This window comes from Chanodichthys erythropterus, chromosome 10 (genome assembly GCF_024489055.1).
Source record: "Chanodichthys erythropterus isolate Z2021 chromosome 10, ASM2448905v1, whole genome shotgun sequence".
Taxonomy (NCBI): domain Eukaryota; kingdom Metazoa; phylum Chordata; class Actinopteri; order Cypriniformes; family Xenocyprididae; genus Chanodichthys; species Chanodichthys erythropterus.
Window position 1 is genome coordinate 45,625,386 of NC_090230.1, and position 12,022 is coordinate 45,637,407.

At 34.8% G+C, this 12,022-nt stretch overlaps 1 protein-coding gene across 3 annotated transcripts in view; it reads right to left on the minus strand.

The window, feature by feature from the left end:
• The window catches only part of synj1 (synaptojanin 1), a 31,719-nt gene that overhangs the window by 18,415 nt on the left and 1,282 nt on the right, over positions 1-12,022 (minus strand). For 2 of the 3 annotated variants that reach the window (XM_067397908.1, XM_067397906.1), the window contains exons 2-12: positions 11,380-11,642; positions 10,373-10,520; positions 10,016-10,102; positions 8,996-9,263; positions 8,552-8,777; positions 6,974-7,057; positions 4,667-4,728; positions 1,704-1,800; positions 1,389-1,564; positions 435-516; positions 177-329 (exon numbers count right to left, since the gene is read on the minus strand). In XM_067397908.1, the coding sequence (XP_067254009.1) occupies positions 177-329; positions 435-516; positions 1,389-1,564; positions 1,704-1,800; positions 4,667-4,728; positions 6,974-7,057; positions 8,552-8,777; positions 8,996-9,263; positions 10,016-10,102; positions 10,373-10,496 (1,359 nt within the window). In that variant the 5' untranslated portion in view covers positions 10,497-10,520; positions 11,380-11,642. The remainder of the gene's footprint in view (positions 1-176; positions 330-434; positions 517-1,388; positions 1,565-1,703; positions 1,801-4,666; positions 4,729-6,973; positions 7,058-8,551; positions 8,778-8,995; positions 9,264-10,015; positions 10,103-10,372; positions 10,521-11,379; positions 11,643-12,022) is intronic. The other variant, XM_067397907.1, reaches the window with a different exon arrangement.

Below are 12,022 nucleotides of genomic sequence, written 5' to 3' on the forward strand. Positions count from 1 at the left end.
ACTATTAACTCACCACAAAGGAGGAAGAACAGCCATAGGAAAGCAAGGAAAAACAGCAGACACATGAGTTAAAACCTTAACGTATGAGGTGAAGATTGCACAGAAAAGACCATTTTCAGCTCTCTGTTGCCCTTTGTGCTGCATTCTCTGCATGTGTATTACAAGCCGACACGTACCTTAGCCTTGCCATCCAGAGCGCCAGTGCCTGCGTAGATTTTGCTGACGGAGTCTCCATTGGTGGACCACATAGCGCGGAAGACCTCCTGAAAGCGTGCCACCAGCTGAGGCTTCTCCGTCAGACCCATGTCTTCCAACTGTTTTGGAAGCATCTGAACAACAGAGACATATTGCATGAAAAATGAAAGACAAGAAAAAGGTAAAAACAAAAAAGATTTATGCAGTAGTAAAAAGACAGAACTGTACTACAAATATACCTCAAGTGCAATGAAGGCCTGGACACTGTTTGTTCGGTCCAAGCAGTCCAGACAATTGGAACGAATGGTCCCAGTTTGACATCTGCGGTGAACACAATTGTGGTAAACAATTTCATCAGCTATTTTTGGTTATTATGTGATGATCAGCATTGGCCAGTAGACCTTAAATCTTGAAAGTGTTTTTAAATACTTAAATATTGCGTAAATAAATGCCACGGTAAGTGTTTTTTACGTTCACGTTTTAGAATGTCCCCCTTTTTCTTGTCCACTGGTTGTCATTTCATGTTGGACAAATTCATGCAAATTGGAACTTGATCAAACTGTCATGTCCTCTATCAGTATGCAATGAACATGACACTGATCGAATGTGTTTTTATTCAACAACTCGAAACACAATGAGTTTATTCTCAAAGTATAATGAATTAATTCTCTAATGTAGTTTTCCTTTTTTTTTTCTCAAAACATGAGTTTATTCTCAAAGCATGAGTTTATTCTTGACATTTTATCTAGGCTTTTTTCTCGAAATGTAATTTTTTTTTTGAGTTTATTCAACATTTTATTTTGATTTTTTTTTTTTTTTTACATTTTTGAATTTTTTTCTTAAACATAATGACTTCATTCTCTAAATTTAATGAGTTCATTCTCAGCATTTTGAGTTTTTTTCTCAAAAAACTGAGAATTTAATCTTGAGATGGTTTTATTTTTTTATTATTGCTTGGCCCCAATCCTCTTCCACAAATTATACCATATTACAAATAAATTTTAATAAAATTATTTGGCATTATATTGCGCATATATGCATAGATCAAAATTTTACTACTAAGAAAAAAAAAATATCCACTAGTTATTTCAAGTAAACACACAACAAATTAAATAAACAACCTGATGAAGAAAATGCAAAATTCTATGCCATTCTTTCACAACCAGCAGTGTTGGGACGGCATATAACCCCACCTCTGAATGCCGGCCTCCCCTGAGTAATAGAAGAAACCACATTCCTCCAGAAACTTGCTGATCTGAGGTTTCATGACAGTATTGAGCTTGTCAGTCTTCCCACCTTTAACCATCTGATGATAGTCAAAGTTCAGCATTCTCACAGCATTTGAATGCTCCGAAGCTTTTAGGTGACTCTGTGGGCGAAGACAAAGACAGTCTTTACACAGTAAAGAAAGCAGAACAACCACTATTGTTTAGTCATACTTTTAGAGTACTGAAATACATCTGAAAGTATGTACTGTAGCCCAAACAACTGTTCCAAACAACAATCACCTGAAATGCTTTACTGAGCATGTGTTCACCCTCCTTCATACCCAGCAGGTTGATGATCACCTGTTTGCCATACAGCCTCCTCAGAGCACTAAAGTGTCTGGACAGGAAACATCACACAGGGTTAGTAAGCATTCATACACATTAGTCTTACTGAAGCAGAATAAATAAATGCTTATCTACTCCAGCAATCCAATGCTTCAAGAAAAATCAAAGGTGATTTTAAAACAAAAGAAGCTACGGAAACAAGTGATCAATAGTTAATTAATGATGGAGGGGGAGAAACGAAAGCCTCGGGACAGTGTTGTCTGCAACTACTTCCTCTCATCATGACCTGACTCAGCACTCCAGGGAACAGAGCAGTGACTCATGATGAATAAAAAATGTCCATCACACTCAGCGTGAGGAGCCAGGGCTGGCTAAGAATAAATCCTCCCACTTATTCAGGATAAGATTTTATTATTTTAATCAATTTAATCTTGCATTTTTGAATTGAATAAATAATTTCAAAGATTTTTAATTGATGAAGAGGGAGAACGTTTAGTGACCTTGACAAGGTCATGTCGTTATTAACCTGTCCCAATGTAACAAATGCTTTAAAACTGGCTCACAAATGCTGACCTCTTTCAGACTTTCCATTTGATCAAATACAAGATTTGTAAATAACAAATGTAGCATTTATTTAAATGCATGATTTGAATTTTTTTTTGAAAATACTTAAATATTGTGTACATAAGTGATAAATTTAAATAAAAATAAACAATTTACATTTAATTTAATTAATTGTATTTTTTTTCTTATTTGCAAACATTATATTATATTATATTATATTATATTATATTATATTATATTATATTATATTATATTATATTATATTATATTATAGAGGAACTGTAATACAATTATTTTAATATTTGAATTATTTGGTTTAAATTTTTAGTAATTTTGTTATGTGCTTTTGACATTTTTAGCTTTGATTCCCTCTTATTTCATTTTAGTTTTAATAATTTTAGTTCTCCATTTCCTAACATTCCTAAAATTTTTAATTTTTGTTTTTTATAATATATTCATAATATTTATATTTTATTTCAGCATTATTTAGATAAACGAAAATAGTTTTTTATAATTAAGAATATTTATTTTTGTTATACATTTTAATAGTTAAAATATTTTTTCATTATTTTTAATAATGTATTAAATATACAAATAAGAAATTATTATTTTAATGCAATGCATTTAAATTTAACTATACATCATGTTTTTAATCCCACATTATATTAGGTGTCTTTAACCGCTATGTACTTACGTCAAAAAACATATGTATGTATTGTGTTCATGTTGTATTGCAAAACACTTTTGCCGCTATTGAGGTGGGATACGGGTTTAGGGTTTATTTTTTAAGTTTAGGGATATTTTTTAATGGTATGGTTAGGTTTATGGGTGGATTAAATGGTCAACAGTGTAATTATAGATGTTATTACATGCAGGCATTTATAAAAACCATGTATGTACACAATAAATGCATTTCATTAAATTAGTAATTCACTGTAAATGTTAGTACATAGTAGTTACTTAATATGTGCATTATTTTTTAGATATAATTTTTATGGTCAAATTATTATTTTATAGCTGGGTTTACTTTATAGAATGGGTTTCAAAATGTTTTTATATTAGGACTGGACATATTAAGCTTTGTTTTCAGCATTTCATGCCATCAGTGCTGATGCTATGAGCTGTTTGCATTTCTGAGACAGTAAAAGTTAAAGGTGCCATGGAATTGAAAATTGAATTTACCTCGGCATAGTTAACAAGAGTTAACTATGAGTTCAGAGTTATAACAAGAATTCAGTACATGGAAATGACATACAGTGAGTCTCAAACACCATTGTTTCCTCATTATATAAATCTCATTTATTTAAAAGACCTCCGAAGAACAGGCGAATCTCAACATAACACCGACATAACAGTTACATAACAGTCGGGATCATTAATATGTACGCCCCCAATATTTGCATATGCCAGCTAATGTTCAAGGCATTAGACAAGGGCAGAACATCTGGATCTGTGCACAGCTGAATCATCAGACTAGGTAAGCAAGCAAGAACAATAGCGAAATAAGGCAGATGGAGCAATAATAACTGACATGATCCATGATATCATGATATTTTTAGTGATATTTGTAAATTGTCTTTCTAAATGTTTCGTTAGCATGTTGCTAATGTACTGTTAAATGTGGTTAAAGTTACCATCGTTTCTTACTGTATTCACGGAGACAAGAGCGGTCACTATTTTCATTATTAAACACTTGCAGTCTGTATAATTCATTCATTATAAATCTCTCCAACAGTGTAGTATTAGCCGTTAGCCACGGAGCATAGCCTCAAACTCATTCAGAATCAAAAGTAAACATCCAAATAAACACTGTACTTACGCGAATAGACATGCTGCATAACGAACACTTTGTAGAGATCCATTTTGAGGGTTATATTAGCTGTGTGAACTTTGTTTATGCTGTGATAAAGTCGAGAGCTTGGGAGGGGGCGGAGAGCGCGTGATTTAAAGGGGCCGCAGCATGAATCGGCGCATTTCTAATTATGCCTCAAAATAGGCAGTTAAAAAAATTAATAAAAAAAAAAAATCTATGGGGTATTTTGAGCTTCAACTTCACAGACACATTCAGGGGACACCTTAGACTTATATTACATCTTGTAAAAAAAACGTTCGATGGCACCTTTAAACTTTTATATTATGCCAGCTGTCCTGTGTGTAAACGCTGCTTACGAAACCCATCTGATCGGGGTCTGAACATGCCTATCCAAACTGTGGTAAATAACAGGAATGATTGAAGCAGGGCCTGTACACTTTGCAAATGTCTGCTGGATCTCTTTCATCACGCATTAATGTTTGGGCTTGAGTCAGAACAGCTGGATACTGGCGCATGCACCAAGCAGCAGAATCTTAATTACCTCTCAAAAGCTGGTGCGTTTGCTTCAAAACCACGGGACAGTTTCACACGGTGGGATCCGACCTTTGTGGAAAAAGAAAGAAAACACAAAAAAGGAAGAACTGTGAATGATTTCATATTTGATGCAAGAGGAAGTTAAGGTGGCAGAGGGAAGGAAGATGAGAGAGACAGCGAGAAAAAGACAACACAGGCCTGGCCCGCCTGCTGAGTTGAGCTGCATTTGAAGATATGAAAAACATTTGGTGCAGAATAAGACAGTGGAGCCAACAGTAAACAGTAAAGATTTCATAAGCTCACTGAAGCCTGAAGATCTATCAGAGATACCGATCATACCAGGAAACATGAATTTTACAACCTAGCTAGACAGTCTTGATTCTCATGATTTGTGCTCTATGCAGAAGTTTCAGCTTCTAATGTTGGCTAGTTGCAGGAAGCCCCTTTTTAATAATGGTTTCCTATCTACGTGACATTTGACCAACTGCTCTCATGTCCTTCAGTGTAATGCATTACGTTCACACCTACAACCATAATAGGTAAGCAATACAGTGGACTTACTCATCTCTAGGCTATGACTGGCTTCTCATTTCCTGCAGTCTCACATCAGGTTACAACTTTGAATACAACTGGTTCCTATTCATGCTATTCGATTGGTTCATGTCGTCTAACTAGGGTATCTATAAAATAGTCTTTTTATATTGTCCTTTCAACATTTGACATCTATGCATTTTGTATCATGTATTTTCACCCAATTTATTTCAAAATATTTTTTGAAAATCCAATCAACTTAAAGCTAAAACAAGCACAGCTTAAATATAGTAAAACGTGTCCCTACCACATTAAACTGTGTTATTTTAGTATTATTAATAGTTAGTAAGGTAGTTGTTAAGTTTTGGTATTGGGTAGGATTAAGGGATGTAGAATATGGTCATGAAGAATAAAGGCATTAATATGTGCTTTATAAGTACTAATAAACAGCCTAAATCCTAGTAATATGCATGCTAATAAGCAACTAGTTAATAGTGAGAATTAGACCCTAAACTAAAGTGTTACCATTTATTTCAGTTTAGTTCTTGTAATTTTAGTAGTTCAATTTAACATTTCTAATATTTCTTTGAAAAGTTTTTCATCTAATAATTATTTATTTATTTATATTCAAGATTATATTTTATTTTCCTTCAGCTTTATTCTAATTATTGAAAATTATTTAATGGTTTAAGTTTTTAGTTAATAACAATGAAATGTTTATAAAATGATTAAATAAAATAATTAATTATTAGTAACTGTTTTAATTCAATGTATTTACATTTGTAATATATTTATATTTAAACTATATAATATATAAATATATATTTAAATATGCTAATATGTTTTTTTTTTTCATTGATATGTAAGAGATGGTTCCTTGTTTCATCTCCAACAAGGGGTCCTTATAGGCTGAAGAACCCTGGTTTAGAGCTGGTGTGGGACATTTAAGCTTTAGATTCTCTCAGTCTGTGTAGAGTCCCACCCAATTCTGTTTGTTGCCTCTGCAGGTCCCTGCATTAATATTTCATACATTCGGAATGGCAGCAGAGATGAGCTCACATTACCCTGAGCTTTCTGGGAGCAGAGAAAAAGTATCCTGTGGTGATACTATTTCCTTTATTTTGCTCTTAGCTTTGCAGTCAGTGAAGATAATGGACTCCCTTAACCAATACCACTACGGCCTGAAATGACACAGAACACCTGTCATTCAGGTTCTGTGCAAAGTTTTGAAAAAACAGCTCAAGAAGGGTCACCTCACCAGCTTCCCACTAAAAGCAGCGATGATAACGTCTATGCAATGTCAGAGGAAAGACACGGCAATTCCAGACCTGCTTCCTGGCATCTTAACTCGATTTCGCAAGAAGGCAATAAATTTATCAAAATCTGGCTCCTTTCCAAAATGAATCACAGTCGGTTTAGGTGCAGCTTTCACCGACTGACATTGCACAAACTCTTTGCAGTAAAGAACAGATCATCCACCAAACAGAACTAAACCTTCTATATACCAGCTGCTGGTTCCCTTGCAGTCCTTTTGGCTCTCGACTTTGATTCAGCTGCAACAAAATCCCCTGAAACGAGTGTTTCTGATAATATGAATAAAGGGGGTCAGCACTGGTGGTCATGTGTGACGAAGTGGAAACATAAGAAAATAAGTTTGTTATGATGACTCAGCAGGGGCTTGGAACTCCAACAAGCTCAGTGCAGTAGAACGCAATGCAAATATTTTTCTTCAGTGTGATTTGAATGCAAGCATGCGTCATATTGACTCAAAGCATTATTGTACCTGAATTCCTGGCTGCTCCCAGAACAGTGGTATTGACCCTCGGATTTGAATGAAGGAGGACACTTTGTCGTCAAGGAAAATAACCTGTAGGGAACATGAATAAATGCAGATACTTAGCTTTGGGATGCCACATATGGTCTTATTTAATGAAATGAATGTAATCGATTTTGTTTCAATAATATTTATTCTTTAAAGGGTTAGTTCACCAAAAATTGAGATTTCTGTCATTATTTACTCACCCTCACGTCGTTCCAAACCTGTAAGACCTTCATTCATCTTCAGAACACAAATTAAGACATTTTTGATGAAATCTGAGTTGTTTTTTTTTTATCTCCCATAGATATTTTATCTCCCAACAAAATTAGGTCCAGAAAAGTAGTAAAGACATTGTTAAAATAGTCAACATGACTACAGTGGTTCAATCTTAATGTTATGAAGCGACAGGAATACTTTTTGTGTGTAAAAACAAAAATAATGACTTTGTTCAACAATTTTTTTCGTTTTGTTTTTGTGCACACAAAGTATTCTCGTCACTTTATAACATTAAGGTTAATACTCTGTAGTGTCGTTGAAACTTCTTGGATTTCATCAAAAATATCTTAATTTTTGTTCCAAAGAAGATCATTATTGGGTGTACTAACCCTTTAATATTTTGTATCTTGATGGAATTTTAATAGTTCTATACAATATTCACCTCTAAATTATGTACCATTAATTTCTATGCAAAATAATAGAAATATTAGAAAAACAAAGGTAGATTGATGCAATGTGTTGGAGAAATTAAGAAAATCATGCATAATACCATGGTGTGTATAATATATATATATATATATTTTTTTTTAATGTATAAAAACTTAAGTGTTAATTGTGATTAATCAATTAATCAAAAATTAATTTTTTTAAATCGATTGACAGCACTAACATGTATATATTAGTGCTGTCATCGTTAACGCGTTAACGCATGCAAATATTTTTTTTCCAGTTTAACGCATTAAAAATATTAACACAATTTACGCAGTGTCCATTTTTTAAAACCATTTAAATGCACCAAAAGAGAAAAAGAGAACGCACTGTCTGTGAATGTCATGTCACACGCATGACGCACAGAAAGACGCACGCCATCGTGCGCATGGATGGTATTCCCTAGTTGCTTATAGGAATATTTTCAGATATAATTACTTAATTTTATTAAGTTTTGCATTTGGATATCCATTTACACATTATGAAAGACTGCTTAATTGTGGCTGAAATGTAGACTGTACCCCCAAAAATTGCTCTGTATTTCTTGTATTTCTCATTTATTTCCTATGGTGGTCATTTCTGACCACAAAGATCTGAAGTGAGACTTTTAAGACCATGTTGCCTTTTCTAATCATGTCTACAATTGTTTGTTTATATAGCAAGTCCCACAAAAGTCACCAAGATTTATACAATTCCAATTAAGTAAAAAAAAAAAAAAAAAAAAATTAGTTCAAAATTAAAATTCAATTTTGAGGGGCTAAAATGACCAAAGACCACCAGAGGATTAAGAAAACGGGTTCAAAGGTCATTCACAGGTGACTCATATTGTTGACATACCTGCTCTGTCTCCACAAAGTTGGCCACCTGGCCGTCGTCATTTGTGCCTCTGACATTGAAGCGTGTGCCTGCTCTCTCCGAGCTGAGACGAGAGATCACACAAGCTTTGGCCTGTTTGTGCCCAGCGTAGATGGTGCGGATCTCCACACCGCCACACATTAACCTCAGGAGCCAGTCATCACAGTTCACCCCATAATGCTTGAGATGGAGATGGAGGGACTGATTCCTGAAAAGCCATTATATAATTACATTTGCATTAATAACCACTTTTCGTCTAATGATTGAGTTCATCAGTCTAAATAACCGGAAATGTTTTGCACACATGAAACAATAAAAAGAAATGTTTTGAAAAAAATAGAGATTTGTATTACAGTAGATATATAGAAAAATCTTTCAAAACTAAATCAAAAGGACCTTCAAGGTTACAATCTGAAAAATACCCACCAGAAAAAACGATTGTCCGATATGTCTTCTCTGATCCTGCGGTGTGCATTCAAGCTGAGGTCCAGACTCACTCCAGTGGAGGACCAGGCAAAGTAGAAGTTCCCAGAGTTTAAGATTTTCCTGACATCAGCGATCTTGTCCTCATCTGAGGGGTCATTCTTCAGAGAGACGAAGTCTGTTCCCGTTACCCGAAAAACTTCTGAGTCCTGGACTTTTCCAACTGAACTGCAGCCCGTTACGACCACCAGGCTGTGGAGCATAGAATCTCCTATGGAAGAAGAGTGAAGCGGATTCAGAGTTGTGTGGCGTATGCAAGTATTGCAAACACATATTCAGAATGTGAAAGTTTAAGAATCACATATTGAAAAACCCATATGTATGAGTCTCAATGTTTATGTTGCATTCATTAAAGGGATAATTCACCGAAAAATGAAAATTTTGTCATCATTTATTCATCCTCAATTTGTTTCAAACCTGTATAAATTTCTTTGTTCTGCTGTACACAAAGGAAGATATTTGGAAGAATGATTGTAACCAAGCAGATATTGCCCCCATTTACTTTCATAGTATGTTTTTTTCCTATTATGGTAGTCAATGAGGGGTGGGATCTGCTTGGTTACATGCATTCTTCCAAATATCTTCCTTTGTGTCCAGCAGAACAAAGAAATTTATACAGGTTTGGAACAACTTAAGGGCGAGTAAATTATGACAGAATTTTCATTTTCGAGTGAACTATCCGTTTAAGAAAATCTCAGTCAATACATATTTCTGAGAACTTTAAGAGATACACTGTAATTATTGACTATAATTGTATAAAAACTGCTTGATAATATGTTGTGCATTTACCTTCCATAAATCTCGGTTTTGCTGTGTTTTTGTGTTTTGGTTAGATTTACACTCTAATTATCTTCTAAAACATCTGGGTTTTTCTCTTAATCTGGCGACAGGGTGGATTTGTATTTGTTGTGATGACAAACACAATGAGAAAGTCAAATAAAAAAAAAGGCTGAGGCACTGTACCAAGGTTAAGACGAAGAACTCCCAGAATCCCATAAGCATCCAGCATCTTGGTGTATGCCGTTTTGATGGTCTCTTTCTCTGCCGCCGCTATGGATGACATCAAAACATTTACTTAAAAACCACATGTCATATTTACAGATGATTTATAGACAGCAAAAACTATTTTATATGCAAAAAGACAATGTTTTAGTCTTCTTTTCTCTTGCATCTAAATTCTGGGAATCAATGGAAATCAAAAAGTTTTAATTCTTTAATATTTATAATATATTTAGAAACAAAAAAAATGACTGGTCTGACATCTTTAGATTCAAAATAAATAAAAAGTAAGTATTATAAAGGGTGTGTGGACAGTCTTACACAGTACAGCAACAGCTCCAGACTCAAACATCAGACATTCCTCTCGATTTCTGGTCTCCACGATCACACTGTATGGAGGTGGATCCAGTTTATGATAAATACGATAACCTTTACTGAATGCCATGGCTCGACACAACCGGTTTCAGTCCTGAATAAGAAAAAATAACATTTACTTTGAAAACATACCATGTGAAGAAAATACCACAGGGGTTGTGGTAAACATATTCGAACCCTCAAACAGCCTGCGGGTGCATCAAATGTCGCATCATGCAACCACGAAAACACACAATTCAAAATGTTTTATTATTGCATCCTGTCATAAACAATTGATATAAGAGGAAGAAAATAATGCTTTTGATATTCGTCTTGCTAAAATACACTAAGGCTACTATAAAGATTTCAGCGCATTATAGGGAAGAAAGACAACACGATGCTAACATAAACATGTTAGTTATGCTGTCATTTCAGCAACACGACAGCAAGGGATGCAACATGAACCCAAATCCCATCAAAGCCGAAGCTAAAATGTCCGACTCAAGTGAAACAAACCATGCAGAAACAGAGGATGACAGGTGGTCATCACAATACCACGCCACATATATACACATTTGCAACCCAAATCTATGAACATGTTTACAATTCCTGCACATATACAGACTGTCTAACCTTGGCCCACAGTCTCAGTGTGAGGCTGAAGGTTAGTGCACAAGATATTAATAATCATCCGTATGATAACTAGAATTTAAAAAATCAGTAGCCGCCGGCCCTGGATCTGCCAAAATCAACAGTTAAGACAGACTGACAGCGCTAAAAGGCTTTATCACGACCAGCCCTGCCGGCTAACGTTAGCCGGCTAGCTCTTCATCGCGTTTCTGAACAATATAAACTGACATTTTACTGTTCGCAGCGCCGTAACGTGTTCGTTTCTACGTTAAAGGTACAGTTGTAATATGTCAGTATGTATTATGCATTTATAAGGACGCTTGATAAAGAGGAGGTTTGTGTACCTGTCAGAGTTGTGTCTGTCTTCCCCGGTTGGTTGCGATCGTATATGGCTAGAAACAAAATGATTAGCGGGCAGGTAGTTCAAGCACAGAAATACAACCGGAACCTAGAAACGACAACTGCAGTACTGTGGTAACGCCCCAGACCGTTTCCGGGGCCTCAGGCTGACCGCTGATTGGTCACATTTGTGTCATGTGATGTAGGACATTGAAGAGGCTGCATCCTTTGAAGGCTGCAGCCTCTGATTTGGAACACAGCTCAAGTCCTGTATGAAATCAAAACAATTCTTTTTTTTTTCTTTTTTTTTTATGGAATATTGGAGTATTTAGTATAAATGATTTATATGTGCACATTTAATTAATGTGAAATTAAGATAATTTCAACAACTGTATACAAAGTATGGGTTGTAAAGCCATGATTTCATTCATAGCCAAACATAACATAGTGCTAATAGAAACTGTATAAAATCAGAAATAAAACAAAGAGAAGCAACATGCAAATCTCAAAATATAAATAAATTGTGTATATTGCGCTGTGTAATGTATGGCTATGGATAAAGCCATGGCTTAAAATCCATATTTTATATACAATTGTTGAACAAAAATACAACAACGGTACATTTATCGTATATTTTTACGTTGCATA